A 21,502-nucleotide genomic window follows, 5' to 3' on the forward strand; every position below is an offset into this window, starting at 1 on the left:
AATTTTTCTTTATCGAGGCACTGGTTATAGTTCAATAACATTTGCAATGAAATGGATTTAACAATGTATTTTACAATTTATCCAATGCAATTATGTCTAGCTTCTTACATTCAAGGTTTTTATTTGTCACCATATGTGCAGACATACAGAGGAATCGAAATACCGTTTCTCTTCTCTCTCATCAAATGTTTCCATTGTCAATGTAATATAGAAAGTATGTATAGGCAGTCAGTTCAATATAGAACAGATTTTGTTTGAGGTAACAGCAGTGTACTTATAATAAATAAACATATATAAGCAGGGCACATGCCCACTGGTTTAAATGGTTGGCTGCTTATCGTTTGATGTGTACCGATATTAACTACTAATCTTATATCATTTAATTATTTTGATTACTTGGTGCTGCCCTACATAAACTTGAAGCTATATGACTGATGACAACACCAACTAAACTTGTTTTTATAATAATAATTAGATTATTATTTTGCAACATACTGCATTTGGTATTACATCATCACATAATGACAACTTATTATTTATTACCTGGCATGATGTATCTAAGTTATAAGTTATATGTGAATGGAATAGAAACAGTCTGCTGAGTAGCAAGTCCAACAAATGTTTATAGATGAGGCTTGACTGACACTCACCTAATTCTCTTGACACTGGAGATACAGCAGCATTCTCCCCAATCTTTCCCACAGCTTCAAAGTACATCTTTCCAGCCAGGGTCATGGCTATAAGGGAGTAAATACACAAACAATTAAACATGCATACAGAGACAGATAAAGAGACACAAATTAAAATCTATCTACGCTTTATTGCTTTAAACATTTTGAAGATTCGTTGTCTTTCTCTTCTGCCGTTTAGTTTCGTTACCAGAAGCTGTTGGTGGTGCACGGTTTGGGGCCATTTTACTCTACAGTACAAATACTGTATAAATTCACTACACTAATACAGTATAGTTTTGCTAAACAACACGTTATATACGCAATGTCAGATAGTTGTTTAATATAAGAACCCCTTGATGATGCCGATGCGATATGTTACGATCCACGATATATCGAGGGATTACTATATTGAAACTTCTGTACTCAGATATAGATTTTATTAAAATACAAAGTATGACCAAAAATGAGCCGGAATTCATAATTACCCGTGACAGCTTTCTCGTAGCTCTTTCCAAGGTTGATTAGGTTCTTTAGCCCCGGGTTAAACTGATCCATAACATTCTGGGGAGAGAAATGCAAGTAAACAATTGGCACTCATGCATGTGTGAAGTCTGAACCTGATGTAATCAGTAGCATCTGGTTAATACCATCTGGATTGGGCTTTTAATGCCAGTTCATTTGTTTATAACCAAAACACAATCAGACACATAAAGCAGCAACCCGCTGAGACGCTGTGATCAACAATTATGACACTTATAAAAAGCAAAGTGTGTTTTGAACAGAACACTGCATAGAGTCATGCTGCACAAACACGTTTTCATTTGCATGTCTTTGTCGGTTATGTTTTCTGACTAAAATATACACCAACACTGCAAAATAAAAAAGCAATCTTAGCAAATGAAAATATGTTGAAATGATCTACTGTTTCTTTAAGATTACAATAAAACAAAGATAGAACAATCAAACATATATCTGACATTATTACTCAATTACTACTTTTTATTTTTTTACATTTATAAAAACAAATAAATGCTTGAAATGGGAAAAACTATTTGCCAAAAAAATCAACTCATTCCAGCTTGAAATAAATACAAAAGGGTTGAAATAATCTTGTATTTGGTTTACTGAAATCATATAACAGGAAATACTAGACACATTTAATTATATTCAAGATATGCCCAATGCTAAAATGTCCTTTTCCAGTGTAGATTTTTATAATAAATGTTTTAAGGTTATGTTTATTTTGCTTTTATTTTAAAGATGTCAGTAAATCAATATTAGATTCCAGTGGGACTTCATTAATGGTGAGTGAGTGGTAAAGCAGTTGCTTAAAACCTGTAAGTTACTGCAAGCACAGAGTTCGTTTTAGACAATGTTAGCATCAGACAAATAATTGTTTTATACTATAAGATAAAAAGAGACAGACAGATTGTTGTCTAACTTTATAAATAAAAAATTAAAAACACAAACATCTCAATTTGCATATATCTATTGCTAACATTTTTCTCCACTTATCTTTTTTACATGTATGGGGAACATTTTTGTTCAAAACTGGCAGTATATAATTACATTAGTTTATCATGAGTAACTGCTCATGCACATCTGGACTGATGTTAAATGCTGGAATGCTGCAAGCCTTTTGAGATCCAAATGTATTGCTATGCACTGAACTTGTTTGCTTTCTTCTGAATGAGCCCTCATTCAATAAAAGATTGATTACAAAGCACGTATTGGGAGTTGCATTAATATAAAGCAAAACACTTTTTTCTGAAACATTCCATAGTTTATAAGTTCATATTAGAGTCTGGAGCCAGCACAGTGAAAACTGAGACTTATTCATGAGCATATCAAACAGTGTATCCTCCTAATACTGAGCATGAGCGAGATCAACGCTCACACTTCAAAAAATAAAATAAAATGAAATGTTTCGACTGATAAAAGAAAAGTCAGCAAGCTCATCGTCATGAACATTTAAAGGGATCCTATGGTATTTGCATACGCATACACAGTTTATGGCACAGCTATAAATATGAAGGAGTACAGAGGTCAGATCTGTGTAAGACCTCTGTGGAACCAGAATGTGCTGAGTCCATATAAAGGGTCCCTTAATTTGTCCCTCTGAACATACAGTTCTAAGTAGAACCATACCCGTATATAAACAGTTTCTTCAGTGAACGCTTTTGGGGGGAAAAATCTAACATCTGGGTAGGTAGCGTGGGGGGGGGGGGGAGGAATCCTGTCAGCTCAAAACATGATTTTCTGCCCACGTGGAAGTAGGAGCTGTGTTGCACTGGCATGTGGTTGCTCACTAATAATTCATTTACAAGGCTCCATAATTGCAGTCAACACCCTTCTAGGTATCCAGCCCTCTTCATAGAAATGTAGTAACAGTAGCACAGCAGTCTGAGAATGGACGTGACATAATGGTAGGCAGAGCATGGCAAGATCTTGTATTTAGGAAAGGGGGCAAAAACCCAAATGCCCCCTAGGAAAACAATTGTCATGTCTGTGTTAGCATTATGGTCAGGTTATGGTCATGGTCAGTGGACAGAAGCAAAAGCTGATAAGACGGGAGACATTTTAGCATTTGTTTTTCTATATGTCTAGATCAACTATTACCTGTGTCATAGAAAATAAATTTTAAAAAAAGGAGATACATATAAGAAAAGCTATTTCAGTACAAGGCACAACCAAAGTCTGAGGAACGACAGTAGATAAAGCAAGTGTTAAGCCTGCAGCAGTACATCCATCATATTCCCAGAACGCTTCTATATTCACATACTTTTAAGACCTTTAAATGTCACATTCATTCATTTCTTTTAAAGCTTACAGCTTTATTTTGACAGATTTTCAGTCTTTTTTTTTCTCCAAGTTTCAGAACTGGGACTGAATACCTTCAAACATGTTTCCAAAATCTGTAACTGTGGAAAGATGGATTTGGGATGTTGAGATTTATTTCAAAATTTCCCAAGTTTTACTTTATCTACTGTAGAGATCAACTATTATTAAATGTTGTCAGACCTTCCAGACATCTAGATGGATGAACTCAGGACCTACCAGTCTTCAGTATTCACTTTGTCAATAAAATTATTTAGCGTACTGTGATCATCCAGGAACTGCAAAAAGATGAATGCAAAACTTGTGGATTATGTTATTACTTCGAGAATAAAATATCCATATTTTTCCCCACAAATCTTTTTTTTTAGACTTTCCAGAACGGTTTACCTCCAGATATACAGGATGTCCCAAAAGTCTCTAAAGACTTTTTTTTTTTTTAACAAAACGTCTTGAAAAAAGTTCATGTTGATACTTTATTTTATAGATATTTGCTTTAATAACGTCTTTGACAAAAGAAGAACGTATTAAATTCATTCTCGTGGCTGGATCGGGAAGCTCCCGCAAGGTTTGTGATGGGCTTGAACAAGAAACGTGGCAAAAACTCATCGATCTCAGACATGAAACTTCTTCAGGGATTCACAAACATTCAAAAGTTAATTGAACATCCCTCAAACAACTGATAGGTGCTGGCAACCATAATCCCTTATATATGGAGACATCCAGGACTGCCTGGAGATCTATATAGGTTTTATCTTCTCCAAAATCTATTTGTATTTCTCAGGTATGTAGAAGCATCCTGTTGTTGTGGTAACTGATTGCCAGGCTTTAAAATGTCCAAGTGCAGATGTTACATGAGCTTTGACTTTTATGTCATTTCTTCGTACTTGATACACTGAGGTGTGACTCACCTGAAGCCTGGGCTGATCACAGCTCTGAGCGGAGTAGTAAAATACGACACGAGAGCAAAAGACTAAACGTTTGGACAGAGTTTTCAAATCATATTTTCATACTGACAAGACTTTTTATGTCATTAATATCCCATTGACAACTCTAACGACCTACTTATGCCTGGTAAACAGGTGAATTAGTTACACAGGGCGGGATATTAGATGTCTCTGCACTACCTGTAGCAGTAGACGAGGAATATGGAGAGATTCCCGTCGCTTACCTTGTAGGTGCTTTCAGTCAGTTTGTTCACCTCGTCCGGGTCCCGCGACATGTTTCAAGTCCTTCGAGAGTTCAACCTCCCCGACAAAAAGAAAATACAAAACTTTGTCGATACTCCAAAAAGTAATGAAACGACGAACACAACGACGGTTAGACACTAGTCCTCATAGCTACTCGACTTCCCACACATATTTCGCTCAGAACTGTACACAGTAAAACGGCGGGGTGTAAAAGCCACGAAGCGACAACCGAGCTGAAGCAGGCGGCAGCGCGCGCTCTCGACTCTGGTTCAAAGCTGCGGTGTCAAACTCGCGCATGTATGAGAGAGGGGGAGGGGAGGGGAGGTAAGGGAAGGGCGGAGTCAGCACAAGGTAAGGATAGGTAGAGCGCGCGACGTCAGGAGTTGAAATTGGGATCGGCGCGCGCGTTCGGTCAGAAAGTGAAGAAACCACGCCCTCTGGTGCAAACACCTGCGCTCTACAGGAGGAACTCATTGAGGAGGGAGAGGGAGGGAGGGAGAGAGAGAGAGAGAGAGAGAGAGAGAGAGAGAGAGAGAGAGAGAGTTAGTTTTGCCCCTTTTGTATCACAAGTTTTTTCTTTTTTCTTCTTCTTCTTGTTTCGGCTTTCTCACATTAGGGATCGCCACAGCCCATCGTCTCCATACCCCCCTGTCCTCTACATCTGCCTCTTTCAAACCAACTACCTGCATGTCTTCCTTCATCACAGCTCCATCCTCAGCATTCTCCTACAGATATACCCCATGTCCCTCCTCTGCACATGTCCAAACCATCTCAATCTCGCCTCCCTCACCTTGTCTCCAAAACGTTCTACATTCGCTGTCCCTCTAATAAATTAATTTTCTAGTCCTGTCCATCCTCGTCACTCCCAACAAAAACCAATAACTAAAAATAAAAAACTCTGTTCAAAATGACAAAAAAAGTCTTAAAACTTAGACACTGCTTCCCTCAAAAAGTGTTTCCTTATACGGCCTCCTTTAACACTGGATTAGTTCTTTCGTGATCTGTATATTTGATTTGGCACATGTTTGACGCTGGATGCCCTTTCTAACGCAACCCTCCCCATTTATCCGGGCTTGGGACCAGCCCTAAGAGTGCACTGGCTTGTGCAACCCTAAAGGCTGGGTTACTTTACAATTAATAGGTAGATAAAAAATAATATACAAACATAACCATGACACCAACGACTTCACAACACTCACATAAAACCTGATAAACACACCACAGAGAGACAGACAGAGTGACAGAGAGAGAGAGAGAGAGAGATAGAGACAGACAGAGAGAAAGAAAGAGACAGAGAGAAAGAGAGATACAAAAAGAAAGAGAGAGAGAGAGACAGGGAGAAAGATAGAGAGAAAGACAAAGAGAGAGACAGAGAGACGGAGAGGGCAGTGTCGACTAATGGTCTAATAGATATATTTATTTTATATATAACATTATTACACACACAGCACAAAGCAAATGTGATCTGCATGATGTGATGTCATTCTGCAAATGTGCAGAATGTGATCTAATATCAGAATAAATCTTCATTATTTTATACATTAATTTACACGCATTGGAGAAATTGTTTTTTTTTTTTTTGTTTTAGGTTGGACCCTAAGCTTTAACCCTGAGTGGAAAGGCCAATCACAGTATATATTCATATTTGCTGATTAAGCCAAGATATACAGAGATGAGTCAAGTTCTGGAACCAAGGTCTTAGTATAATTGTGGAAAAAGAAAGTACCTGCTCATGATCCAAAGTTAATGGGATCATTCATCATGCACTGTGGATGTCATGGCATGGCCTGGCATGGCTGCATTTGAAACAGGCTCACTAATCTTTATTGATAAGGTAGCTCATGATTCTAGCAACAGAATGAATTCAGAACCTTACATAAACATCTGTCTGCAGATTCACAGTGAAATGAACCCAATATATTTGAAATTAATTTCAGGACAATGATCCAAAACACACTTCCAATTCAAAGAACTTCATCAGGAAAAAACAGTTTTTAGATTGGGCAGGTCTATCAGCAGACCTTAAACTAATTAAGCACGCATTTCACGAGACAGAAAGGTTTAACTCCTTAAAAGAAAGAAAAACTGAAAGAAGCTGTAGAACAAGCCTGGAAAATGTATCACAAAAAAAAAGAATGGAAGTGATGGACATGCAACATGAGAGAGAGAGAGAGAGAGAGAGAGAGAGAGAGAGAGAGAGAGAGAGAGAGAGAGAGAGAGAGAGAGAGAGAGAGAGCTGATTCTTGATGTAGATCTCCAAAATCCACAAAAAGTCCATCCTTAGCTTTAAGAGAATGTCAGTCTTCTCTAATAAACTTAGCATATACACTTGGATGTTTTTTAAAGATAAACCTCTGAGGGTATTTGTTAATTTGCATGTCACTTAGTTTAGAAAAAGAGAGACAGAGACATAGTCTGGGGAAAGGGAATCTGTAATGTTTGTGGGATTTAGTTTTTAGGTTTGAACCTAAGCCTTACTCCTGACTGAAAATACCAAATTATATTAGATATAAATATCTTCTGATACTGAAGATTTTAGTACTGACATCATTATCAAAAAAGTGGTATCTCTACTAAACACCAAAAAGGGCACACCTTTCAGGAACAAAAAAATGATGAGATGAGGGTTAGAGACATGCCTGAAACTACAACACAGACTAGCAAATTGAAGTGAATGACAAGATCTATTAAAGCTATTGATTATTGTTTTAATTATTATTGACATTACTATTTATTATTATTATTATTATTATTATTATTATTATTATTTTATCAATGTAATTGTTTCCTAATGCTTTGGATACAAAATTGAATACAATTCAATACAATGAATATCATTTATGTTATTAAAATCACTTTTTTGTTCTGAATTGGAGCAGATAACATTTTTTAAATTGCAATTGCCTTCCACCAGAGGTCTCTCAAAAGCAGCAAAATAAACACATATTTGCGGCTGAATGGTAGGCAGACGTCAAGGGCACTGACATAAACACTTGTTGCGAATGGATATATTTGTCTATAAATGCATGTATTATGTGAGGTTTATTTGCAGGTGCTCCACGTCACTGTTCTCATCATAACCGTGCTTTTGCGAACACTATACCTGAACAAATATAATGGAGTCTAATACAGGAATCACGTGGTGCCTTATTTTGTAGGCTTACACATATTGTATGAGTAGAGATTACTGCTTAGTCAACAAGTCTACGCATGAAAACTCTTATAAAAGACAAAACCTTAAGTTTGAAATCTTTCAAGGTTGCTATCTGTTGAAATGTCACAGTTTTCCTTTTTAAACTCACTGCTGAATACAACAGTGACATTGCAGAGGAAAACGAATATGCTGTCCCTCACAGACCTTGGAGCTGTAAGAATGGGCAGCTCTCTGTAAATTCTGTGGAAAAAAGCAAATAGAATACATTGTCTAGGGAATATGCAATGCCCTCCAAAAGTATTGTATTGGAAAGTCAAGGCCAATTCTTTAGCCTAAGCTATGCATTGATTTGGTTTTGAGATTAAAAGCTAAGTAAGAGGGGAGTGAGGAGATAGATCAAAATTTCAGCCTTTACGTACATATTTTTTTTAATGTTTTTTTTTAACACACCCATTTTTCATGTGATAAGGAATATTGGATTATGAGTGAAATTTGTTGTTAAAATGGATGAACCATCATGGAGAACAGAGAGATGTCTATAGGAAAGAGCAAACCATTACAAGGCTGAGAAATGAAAGAAACCACTGGTATACAAAAAACTGAGATCAAAAAGGTCAGCCAAGAAAAGCAACAGCAGATTATGACAAAAACACTATGAGAGCTGCAAAAAAATCCTGAAAAACAGCAGTGACTGATTTCACCAACAACCACCACAGGGTAGGGGTGAATGTATCACATTTCACCTTTTAGTGAAAAAATCAGCAGTAAGAATCTGAAGGCTAGAATGGAATTAGCAAAGAAATACAGAGATGAGTCACAAAAGTTCTGGAACCAAGATCTTAAACCTTTAGTTCTTAAACCTCTACCAATGTTTTAGGTAATCCAAAGTGTGGAAAAAGAAAGTACCTGCTCATGATCCAAAGCTTATGGGCTCATTCATCAAGCGCTGTGGATGTCATAGCATGGCCTTGCATGGCCGCTTTAGGAACAGGCTCACTAATCTTTATTGATGATGTAGGCCATGATGGTAGCAACAGAATGAATTCAGAAGCTTATATAAATAATCTGTCTGCAGATTCACAGTTAAATGCACCCAATATAATTGAGAGGAACATAAGGACAATAATCAAAAACACATTGCCAAGACAAAGAACTTCATCAGGAAAAAAGTTTTCAGATTGGGCAAGTCTATCATCAGACCTTAAAGATGTAGGTGAGTAGATGAGACGGAAGTATTAACTCCCCAAAACAAAGAACAAATAAAGGAAACTGTAGAACATGCCTTGTCTCACAAGGTATCACAAAAGACATCACAAAATACATGAAATTGATGGAAATGCAACCAAATATTATGTGTTTGTTAATGTAGTGTGCATTGTGCACCGTTCTTCAATTTATTATCCAGTGTTTTACACATTCATCAATTTGAATTTCGCAACACTCAATACATTTATTTTTACATTTCCTCGAAAGTTCAGTATGGAGAACAAGAATTTGTTTGGCCAAAAGCTCTCTTTATAAGGTCTGCTTGAATAGCATCAAAATGAATGACACTCTGTGTCCCTATAGAGTTCTAGTTTGTGATCTGCAAAAGTCTCTGATCTGCAAAACTATGGCAAGCTGTGAACTTCACACTGACTTGCAGATCAAACACAACAGGTTACTATAGATTTTATGTGAATAGGCTTTTAGTCTATATGGTTTTTGCTAATGTCTGTTCTTAAGGTGATAAAGAATTTGGCCATGCATTTTCTCCACTGTAGAAAAGCATTTCTTGAGAAATATGCTAGAAATATCATAAGGAAATATTCCATTCTTGCAATATTTAATGCTTTACTAGCACTACAACGTATAATACTACTAATAAATGCTTTTTTATGCCCCGAATCTTTGACAGCTTTTCCACGTTTTGGTAGTCACATAGTAAATTTTGCATCTTGACTTTAGCATCTCTTAGCTTTAACAGTCCAGTTGTGCAATGTGCTGCAGTATAAATTTCATCATTTGAGTTAACACAGTGCAGCATCTACAGAGACTGGCTCTGCCAGATGAATCAGCCCTCAGCTGTCACTATTTCACCACCAACAAAATACAGAATTGTTTTTCACTGTGAAAACATCTCTTCCATATGTGGCAGCCCACGTCCTTAGCTTGAATTTTAAACTGCAGGAAGAACACAGGTGCATATGTCCATAGAAGTTTAGCTGTGATTTCAGCATCTTCTCTAACAATTAAAAAACTTTTGCCTTGATGGAAGTGGAATGCAAAGAACAATCCACCTTTATTTACATAAACATGCTTTTGTAATAAATTATAAGTAACAATATCAAAAATTATTTTGGAATTATTTAATCCTGAAGGCAGGGTTATTTATTTATTTATTATTTTATTTGTTAACTATTTTTTTTTTTGTCAAAATGAGAACTCCATCCAAAGTAGAGAATTTTATTCAAAATTGGTAGGGTGATTAAGGTTGTATGTTGCTTTAATAGGTTCTCACATAAAACCTTTTTGAAGCATCTTTCATCCACTGAAAGCTACAGTCCATGCTGTTTCAAAAAAGATATATCACATCAACATCAAAAAAGAGTTTATTCAAGGAATGATAACATTTTATTATAATTAAACACTAACAAAACTCATTATAGTGAATAATAGTAGTAATATCTGTATTTCGACACAAGTCATGAGCTAAAAGACATACAGTGGTGCATTTGTATAGATTTTCAGGGCAGGGTGATTGTGACAAGCTAGAAAAAAGAAGACAGGGTAAGATTGCACACTGTGTACCCTTGAAGGCTATGCTGCTGTGCTGTGCTCATTTATATTTTTTGAAAAAAAAAAAAAAAAATAGAAAGAAATTCTAACAGGAGAATCTTCAAAATATTAGTGGATTTTTTTTTAGATCCTGTGAATGTTGTTAAATGAGAATTATGACACTGACAGTACATTCAAACATGTACATACTATACATAGATTATTCTTCCACTCACCCTCGGCAGACCATGTCTTTATGAGCATCGGTTTGTTTGCATTGTCATTGTCATTGCTGATATAGGTTTGGTCCTCTTATTTTCAGTGACTGGATGTTTTATAGCTTCCAAATTTGTGGCAACAGTTTGAGAGAGGAACGTATATATATGTGTCAAGTGTCAAACCTTTTGCCATATAATGTATTGGTGCCTGTGTTGGTATTATGTGTTGTATAATAGCAGACAATCTTCAACAAGTTCTGTTAACATAACTTTCTTGCAGGATTGAAAAACATAAGATCGTGTTGCAGGTAGGAAGATCATATGTTGCACCACTACTTTCTGCTAGCTTGATGTAATCTAAGTTTGGAGGACATCCCTTTTTCAACACTGTCTGTGCACTCATGATATTTTAAATTACACAAAATACGTATATATGAGGAAAAATTATTCTATCTTTCCCAGGTAAATATCACTGCAGGAGCTATAGAAAGATACAGTAATTTGTGATAATTTTCAAAACTCCTTGTTAATCTTTATAACATGGGCAGATACAAAGAGAAAAGATCAATATCATGCTCTGTTTCAGTGGCCACAGCACATATCAAGCCAGTTCCGAAAGGCTTTAGTGCCATTCCTCTTTATCACAGACAGATGCAATGCATAGTACTAGATTCACAGTTATCATGTTAACAGGCAAAACAAGATAATTAAAACAATCAGTGACAGTGCAAATTCCACAGATTTATACAGAAATATGTATAAACTATACAGAATACTGTTCAATAAATCATATGCTATAAAGGGCAAAAATCTTAATCCCTTGATTTTTGTAATATGTCTATATTTAATAATGTCCACAAGTATTCAACACTGCCTGTCGGGTGGTGGTGTATCACCTTCTACTGCTTTCCGTTTATGTTCATATCAAGCAAAATAATGTTATGATTTAGCTTATTAGTGTGTTTAACTATGACATGCCTCTGCACTGAACAAATTCTTCTCTGGTTATCCAACTTTCACAAGTCGTGTCATATATTTATATCTGTACTGCACAGATTTTTCCAGGCGCCATCATTGCAATATGATAAACACCGTATTCTATTGAACAAACCACATAAATCCTGTCAAGTGAATAAAACATGTGGGGTAACTTCATAAATTTGTTAGACTTGGTCTGTCATAGCTTTCTTTTCAATGGAGAATTGTCAGTGGGAAGAGTAAGATGGATCCTTCATGATGGTACTTGCCTTCTTTATACATTGTTTCAGCACCTGCTGATAATCTTTTCTGTTTGAGAAGAAGTAATTTCCATATCACACTGTAATGCTTGGACCTTTCTGCACCTGTGCATCACCTTCTGCTGCTGTGAATGGCCCCACATGGATACCATTTTTCTAATAGATAAAATTAGCTGAATACTGTAGATTTCTACCTAAGAACTGCTGTAATCAAAAATAATGTCTTGTGCACACCCCAGGACTTATCCACTATGTGCTTATATCGAATGTTCTTCCATTGATGGTCAGTTTTCTCACTATAAAATACCTATAGGAGCAGTTGAGCATGGATGTGCACATGCTGTCCCTCTTTAAGCTTTTTCATTAATGACAAAGTGTTGGGGGAACAGTTTGTGCACTGCTCTCCCAGTGCAGTTTTGTTCCACTGTCACATTTTCATCTTTTGATTGAGAGAAAGAAGGTGAGGGAGAGGAAAGAAAAGAGAAAACTGCTTTTGTCATGGTGATGATGAGGAGATGTCAAAATCTCAACAGACCTCTCTTGATGATGCGCTTTTAAATATTCCCCATTTCTGTACCAAAGGTGTCATTCAGGCCATGTTAAAGACTGTGTGTTACAGGAGAGTTGCACCGCTAGCATAGACAGAATCCACAAACCAAAACTGCCCTTGCACTTCCTAGACCCATAAACTAGATTTTTATGTATTTTCCATGTCTTTTTAATCTCACTTTGTGTCTCTCTAGCTTTCTCTCGGAATATGAATGTCTATGAAAGCATGTTTACAGAGACACAGTCTCTGGAGAGTATGCTGCAACTAGAGCAGGAATGAGCTCATTGGGCTGCGCTCTCATTGGCTGCCGGAAGGAAAGTGATTCCTGTACCCAAAGCTCTCGCTTATTCGATTCTTTTCCTGTTCCTGAGACTGTGCATTAACAAATACAGGGCTGTGGGCAAGGGGCTGAGGACTGGGTGAGCGTAAGAATGGAGAATGGTGCAGGCAAAAATGTAAATGTGTAATTATTTAAGACCTAGTTTTCAAGTTCCTGCATGTATGGATTACAAATATAAAAGGAATTTACAGCTGTAATCAGCTATTCATATCGTAAATAAATATACAAAAATTTACAGTTGTGTAATGGATAAAATGATGCAGATGCAGGTCAACAACTCTAGTTAATATTTGCAACAAAAATCTGAATGTGGTTAATAATTTTAAACAGTCACAGGTTTGCCTTCTTGCTAGTTAGAGATCAGAGGAGACTGGTTGACCGGGAATCGAATCAGGTCATTTAAATAACCACTCTATACAACCATGGCGAACAAAAAAGCATCTCACAAGCTGAACCCTTAGGCATATAGGCTACAACAGGAAAAGACTACATTAGTTTTCACTAGTGTCATTCAAGACATATACACTGTTACTGAAAACTATTATAGGCAATGGGTTAAAGACCAGTGTCAACTATTCATAGTTAATGAGTCAATGCATATATGCAGCCATGCTGTAAGTTGCTTAGTGCACACAATCTTTTGTTAAATGACCTTGAAACCTTTGGGATGGTTTTAAGTGGCACACTCACAGATTAGTCAAATGTACCCCAGAAGGAATGATCGATGAGGAACACAAAAACCTCTGCCAGCTGGCAGTCTCCTCTGACTCCTCCAGATGTGAAACACATCACCCGATTGACTGACCTTCAGCAGGTAACTTGGCTTGCTTTGGGCCACCCCTTTCCCTGCAGAACTTTGGCCAGTTTCGCTTATTTAAAAATGGATCTTTGGCTATGGAAAAGAAAAATGATTTTCTTCTAGCCTGAAACACAAAGCACAGCAGTGGAAGTCAATACCTGCCCACTGTTCTGAAATGGAAATTAACCAGTGTATGCCGCATGTTGTAAACACAGTGACAACAGTGTAACTAATGAAAATGTCTTTCTTTCAAAACACGAACAGGACTGAGAAGGACAAGGAGAAATTGTGCGGCTTTGAGTGTTAAATTAGAGTTGTGAAGCATTTGTTTTAGCTCTAGCCTGTCAAACATGGCAGTGTTCAAAGGTGGTGAATGATAAAGTCTGTCCAGTTGTTTAATTCATGATTTATTTACCATGCTATGCAGCAGTAAATGTAGTCAGTTTGCCTTAAGAGTGCTTATTTGGCTAAATTTGATTTTCTCATGATTTGCTAACTTTCATGGTTAAGTAAGCCTAAGCCCAATCAATTCAGTTTGCAATCAGATGCTAACTAATGCTTCTGAGCAATCTTATGCAACCTGTAAAGATTCCAGTAGACAAATAACACAAAATTTATCGAACAAAACAGAACAAAACTAACTGAATTAATCACTGGTTTTCTCCACTGATGTTAGAAGAAACAGAGTTCATTTGAGGCTTGTGGTGTGAATAACGTTTTCCTCGGGTGATGAGACAAAAATGTATGTGGGTAGTACTCTGAATCAAAGCGAGAATTATTTTCTCATTGTAGGCTAAACATTTAAAGATAAGTGGGTGCATCTTTTCTTTAAAAAAATAAAATAAAAATACAATATCACTTTACTTCAGGCATTCTTGAGACTCCACTAACCGTGGTTTAGTTGTTTTATTGATTTTATTATTATTGTTTTTTTGCACCATGTGTAAACTGTAGCCTGTTGTGTATGAAATTCTCAGGGGATCAGCAGTTTAGGAATACTTAGTCTAGTTACCAACATCCATGCCAAGATCAAAGTCACAGAGAGGACACTTTTTCCTCATTCTGAAATTTGTTTTTGTGTGTCTTACATTAAGATAAGCTCTTGCATTGTACTGCTGTCACATAAATAAATGAATGTGCAGGTGTAAAAGTGTTCAGTTGATATGCAAATAGAAGCAAATTTGACCATATAGTTCCAGGTTGCCACAAGTTTATTTGACTTAGTGCAACTAAAGAATGTTTCCAAATCATGCAAGGCCTTATGAAACAGCCAGTGGCTTATGCAACAGCATGTACAAGGAAGACATGATACTACAATCCATCAGGCTTTGTTCTTCTGAACCTGAAGGCATAAAATAAAATTAATAAGTTTTTTTAGTTACATCACTTTGCAATAAATAACTATATAGAATATCACTGTTTTCTCTCCCAGAGAGCAATCCTGCATTAAAACGTTTTTGTACCAAAACATATGATTTACTAAAGGTTTTTTAGACTTGACAAATGTGCAAGACACTGAGGAATTTTGCTTAATAAGTATTTGGCATTAATTATAGGTTGAGCTTGAGGCTGCTCTCAAAAGGTTTTCTGTATTAGGTTAGATTTATCTTGAATTTATTGACATTCATTGGTCTTGTGAATCTGGCTTTCTAAAAATTGTGTTGGTCTTGAAGGCACATGCACACATTTTGACAAGAAGTAATTTGTTCTACTAGAAAATGGTGTGGTAAATTACATTTATTCACCACATTTTGCTCTTTCATTTGAAATTAGCCATGACTTGGCCCTGTGAATCTAAAGTTGTATCAACTTTATTCTGGTATTGGATTTTATAATGATGGCATTGAATACAGCCATAGCTTGATCAAATACTTGGACTGCAACTATTTTGGCAGGTGATATTAGCCAAAATTACATCCACATACTTGAGGTATCATAATGCCTCTGTTGGCTTGCCCTCTTCTCGTAGTGTATCTTGGTGCCTTCACTTCTTCAGGTGAGCAGCACACATGCACCATATTAAAAACTCAACAAAACAAAACAGAAAACTAACAAACCAAAGAAATCTTCTCTAGGTTATGTATGTAACCATAGTTCCCTGATGGAACAAGATGCTGCGTCACAATGGAACGTTTCCGCATTGGTCACCGGCGGGGTGACGTCACGACCGGGAAGCTACAAAATGCGCATGCAGTGGAGCCAACGCTATCTTCTGAAAATGAGAAGGGAAGCGCGGCAGGGATGCAGGGAGTGTGGCTCGGAGATGCAGCATCTCGTTCCCTCAGGGAACTAAGGTTACATGCGTAACGTAGAGATGTTCCCTTTCGGGAACTCGAGATGCATCACAATGCTTTGCAAACCAGTGTCCAATCATGCCACACTGACCAGTCCTTGTCTAGTGTGTGAGAGCACAACCAGAACACAGGACAGAGGACCCGGGAGTGGCTCTAAGGTCGAGGTTGTAGAACATGACGAAGGCCAGCGGGGTGTTCCAGCCCACAGCGTTGCCTGAAGACTACGCCGTATATGCTGCCACACACACTGAGTGGAGTCTCCCTATTCCCCGAAGTAATAGGGAGACCAGAGGACTCATATGAAGATGAAATAGCATCCACATCCCCACCTACTGAGAGTCTACTTGTTGGCAGGAATTCTTTCCTATAGGAGCCATAGCAGACAAACAGCTGCTCCGACTTCTTCCACGGACTCCTGTGGACGTACAGTACGTGTCCAGTGGTTTTGCTTCTCCTGGTCAGTGGCTTGAAAAGGCAGAGAGTAGAATGCCTGCAGCATGACAGGTTGTGGGTGGAGCCGTAGGGACCTAAGGTACATACCCTGGTTTAGGGTAAAGAAAGGCACTGGCCGTGCCAGGGGTAAACTCCAGAAGAGATGGGGCCACGGAAAGAGCCTGTAGGTCCCCCACTCTCTTCAGGGAGGATATAGCCAGAAGGAAAGCAGTCTTAATGGACAAATACCACCTTGGCCAATGGCTCAAAAAGGGGCTCTGAAAGAGTGCCCAGCAAGAGGGGCACAATAGGCCATGATAGCGGACACGTAACCCTTCATGGTTGAAGGAGCCAACCCTGCAGCAAACTGTTTCTGCAGGAACTCCAGCATTGAACCAACCGGGCAGTTAACTGGGTCCAATTGGTGGTGCCACAGAGACCACAGAGACCCAGCAGCGTCTGGAACTGCTTCACAGTGCGTGACTGACTTTCTCTCACTCTCTTGACTGTCATGATGATAGCTTCAATCCGAGCAGGAGACAGCTGTGCCTGCATAACGGTCGAGTCCCACACCATGCCTAAAAAGGTGGTTGTCTTTACTAAAAAAAGCACACTCTTCCTGGTGTTTCGTCTTAACCCCCAGCTCCTTCATGCAGGCGAGAATGACATCTCGATGCCGGACTCCCAGAAGCTCTGATCAAGCTGATTTCAACCAGTCATCGATATAGTTTAGAATGTGGAATGCCCCAAAACATTAGCCTGGTCAAAGCCACATCGATGCATTTTATGAAGGTGTGGGGTGAGAGTGCCAGGCCGAACGGGAGGACCCGATATTGGTAAGCTCGCCCCCCAAAAGCAAACCTCACGAACCTCCTGTGAGCAGGAAGGATGGATATGTGCGTCCTTTAGATCTACCGTGACAAACCAGTCCTTGAACTTGATCTGAGACACGACCTGCTTGAGAGTGAGCATCCTGAATCTGAGCCTCATAAGCGAGTGGTTTAGGGAGCGTAGAACTAGGATCAGACGCAACCCCCTATCGTTCTTCGGAATCACGAAGTACTGTCTGTAAAAGCCGGACTCTCTGAGTAAAGGAAGAACCACCTCGATGGCCTCCTTTTTTAAGAGAGTGCGTACCTCCCGTTTCAAGACCGGAGCTTGCTCGGGCCCCACCAGAGTGGGACAAACCCCGTTAAACCGGGGAGGAGAGGACTCAAACTGAATCAAGTAGCCCATGCCAACCCTGTGCAGGACCCACTAAAACACATCTGGCCGGCTTCTAAATGCCACCAACTGCTTCTTGGCCTCCTGGAACTTCGCTGCTTGCACCGGGGGGAAGAAACTGCCGAAGGGCCTGCTTTTCCCCAGGGAGCGAGCGCTAGACCCGGCAGGTGAGGCAGGAAAAAGAGACACGCCCGTCTCCCTGCCTCCTATCAGATCCGCTTGCGAGCCCCACGACACCTGACTCCACTTTGCCTCGGCAAGAGCGAGGCCCGAGCCGTGAGGGAGATCGCTCTCCTCGAAGAGTGCTCTCCACATAGCCATATTGCTACAATGCGAGCATTCAACTCCCTTCGAGAGCCGACTGAGCATGCTTCTCTCTCAATCAAACGACACATCGGCTGTATCCCTCCACGAAATGAAGCGGGGGCAAGGAGGAACACACAGTCGGAAATTCTGCTTGCTTTTAAAACTCATGCCTGCACAGATTCACACACAAAGCGCTTACCTGCACAAACAGAAGCTAACGTCACCTCCACTGCATGCTCATTTTGTAGCTTTCGGGTCGTGACGTCACCCTGCTGGTTCCCAAAGCGTTGTGATGCAGCTCGAGTTCCTGAAAAGGTACTTAAGATTTTCCATTGCTCCTTGGTTAATGTGCAAATGTTGGTGTACAGGGATCAACATAGATATTTATCAGTCTGTGGCTATGGAGCACACAACAAGCTGCAATGCAATGGTGTTCTGGTGCCTTTCTATCTAGCTAGCACTTTTTTTTGCAATCTGTTCTACAGTAGCTCTTCTGTGATACCAGACCAGACAGGCTTGCCTTTGTACCCCTCACACATTTCTGAGCCCTGGGTGGCTAAGACCCTGTCACTGGTTCACCTTGGACCACTTTTGTTAGGTACTAACTGCTGCATACAGGAAACACCCCACATGACCTGCTGTTTTGGAAATTCTCTGACCCAGTCGTCTAGCCCTCACTATTTGGCCTTTGTCAAAGTCACAAAGGTATCATCTATTAAAAGCAGCATGAAGCAAGAATATGGTGCTATCTACTGTTCTGTCAGCGGCATGCTTCTTCCATCAGAGACCTGTGACTGCAGTGATATTGAAGTTTTTTTTTAAGGCAAAGCTTGTCTTGGTGGCATCCATGCCCAGCTGGCATTAAAACTTAGCATTTTTAAATAGATTTTGCACCAGATCAAGCTGTGGACCCTCTGAAAGGCAGATGAAGTGTAAATGTCAGGACATCAAGAACTTAATTACATGAACAAAGGGAAAGAGCAAGAGAAAACCCCAGGCCTGTTAATTTGTGCATTGTTTTCTGCATCCCAGGGGAGACAAGAGGGATGAAAAGCACCCATGGGTAATCCAAGTAATGCCCTTATCCCCTGCCATCAGCATTTGATTAATTCTCAATGAGAAAATCACCTTGTGGTCACTCATCACATCTGGTGGGCGAGATTAATGTCTGCAGATATTTTAACACTGACTGTAGCACTTTTAACTGCATACCATTATTAGTTGTGTTGGTGTTCTGGCTGACATGCTGATTTATGGTTATGACAAAAGCTCTCCTGCCCTTGCTGGTCAGTGGGAATTGAAAAGAACAATGCTATACCAGAAGGGGGTTGCCTCAGTTTTTAAACCACAGCTTACCCAGTAAATGCTTTTTTTTTTTTTTTTTAAGTTTATGAACTCTGTTTGACTTTACTTTTAAAGAAGTACATTATACACCTGCTTCATCTAAGTGGTGAGATTTTCACATGGAGGCACAACACAGCCCCTGTGGAGAGGACATTTCTCAGGTCTTTCGACAACGTCAGAATTAAAGACCTCAATGAAAATTGCAATAGGAATCAGTATGTCTTTTAAAGAACACCCAAGGTGAACCGACTAGCTACATCAAAATCATAAATGATGAAACGAGCTAAGATAAAAGAAAAGCCTGATGCATGAGAAGAGACTAGTTTGGAAAGAAAAGCACAGTGATGTCTGCAGGGAAGATACAGTGTTCTGTACTATTACAATTTTATGAACGCTGTTTGGCTGAAGATCTTTTTTTTTTTTTGCACGCAATATTTCTTGGAATTTTAAGAGCACACACACACACACACACACACACACACACACACACACACACACACACACACACACACACACACATATACGTATATATATATATATATATATATATATATATATATATATATATATATATATATATATATATATATATATATATATATAAAACTTTCTTTCGGCTTCTCCCGTTAGGGGTCGCCACAGCGGATCCTCCGCACGTTTGATTTGGCACGTTTTACGCTGGATGCCCTTCCTAACGCAACCCTCCCCAATTTATCCGGGCTTGGGGCCAGCCGGCCAGCCGGGCCAGCCGGCACTGTCAAGTCAAGTCAAGTCAAGTTTATTTGTATAGCGCTTTTCACAACAGACATTGTCTCAAAGCAGCTTTACAGAAAACAACAGTGAAGGTGAATGGTGTGCGTTTGTCCCTGATGAGCAGCCGTGGCGACAGTGGCAAGGAAAAACTCCCTTAGATGATATGAGGAAGAAACCTTGAGAGGAACCAGACTCAAAGGGGAACCCATCCTCATATGGGTGACATCAAAAGTTTGGTCATAAATCTTTCAACAATACAGAACAATTTGTGATCATCATAGATCCAGCATCAGCTTCTCCATGCCAGGGCCTTTAAACACTCGGCATCTACTTCTCCATGATCATCCATAGGTCCATAATCTTCACGAGGTGGGACGTGACTGGAGCTGGCCAAACCTCAGGAAGCCTCGGGATGGGGAGAGAAAGAGAAGCAGTGGAGAGGAATTAGCGTAGCTGCTGTTCATGATATTAACAGCACAAGTTGATAATGTGCATGTGATCAGATGTTCTGGAGCATCTGTGAGTGGCTGGGGATGGTATAAATAAATAAATAAATGAGGTCAAGGCTCTCCATCTAAACATAATTGTAGTCTATTGGTATGACTTCAAAGACTCTTTTCCCAGAACATTCATTCCAAAGGCAACTGAAACATGGTGGTATTGAAATTTTTAATAAATAGATATAGACCTATTTGTAATTTACATACAGTAACATAAGTACATTAAGCTTCAGACATATGTTGAATCATGCTGTTCTTTAATATTCATGAATTCCAACAGTATTAAAGATAATAAAATACATTATGAGACAAATTTACTCTATGAATTCCTGTGAATTTATAATTACCGTATTTTTCGGACTATAAGCCGCTACTTTTTTCCCCACGTTTTGAACCCTGCGGCTTAAACAACGAAGCGGCTTATTTATGATTTTTTTCTGGTTTTTTTCCGGTTTCACAAACTTCAAGCCAAAAAACTCAACCACATAACATTAGACCAATGAAATTTCTGAACGGAAACAAAAAAACGCACCTCACCTGTGTTCTGAGCTGCACGGCATCGGGAGAAAAAAACGTTTTTTTTAAATGCACGACGATGCCAAAAGATAAACTCCCAAGAGAAATAGTTGTGAAAGGAAGGAGGAAGACAGTGAACAATGACTTACTTGGTAGGCTACTGTTTAGATACAAGCCGTTGTAGTGCGTTGAGTCTGGGTCATGAGAGAGCTCGCTTACTCCAGTTGCAACAGAAATCATATAAGCACAGACAGGTTTCCAAAACTCGTGCTTTTTTATTATTCTTGGCAACAGTGTTAAGGGTTAGTCAAAGAAACTTAGAAATGAGCATCAGAAAATATTAAGGACATAATCCTCGTCTTGAACACACGCAGTAATAGC

At 38.9% G+C, this 21,502-nt stretch overlaps 1 protein-coding gene across 1 annotated transcript in view; it reads right to left on the minus strand.

Moving 5' to 3' along the window:
- Positions 1-4,996, minus strand: part of baiap2l1b (BAR/IMD domain containing adaptor protein 2 like 1b) — a 42,136-nt gene extending 37,140 nt beyond the window's left edge. The window contains exons 1-3 of the mRNA XM_083566671.1: positions 4,678-4,996; positions 1,157-1,232; positions 651-737 (exon numbers count right to left, since the gene is read on the minus strand). Of these exons, the coding sequence (XP_083422797.1) occupies positions 651-737; positions 1,157-1,232; positions 4,678-4,728 (214 nt within the window). The 5' untranslated portion in view covers positions 4,729-4,996. The remainder of the gene's footprint in view (positions 1-650; positions 738-1,156; positions 1,233-4,677) is intronic.
- Positions 4,997-21,502: the final 16,506 nt, after the last annotated feature.

The sequence above is a fragment of the Silurus aristotelis genome (genome assembly GCF_946808225.1).
Source record: "Silurus aristotelis genome assembly, chromosome: 17".
Taxonomy (NCBI): Eukaryota; Metazoa; Chordata; class Actinopteri; order Siluriformes; family Siluridae; genus Silurus; species Silurus aristotelis.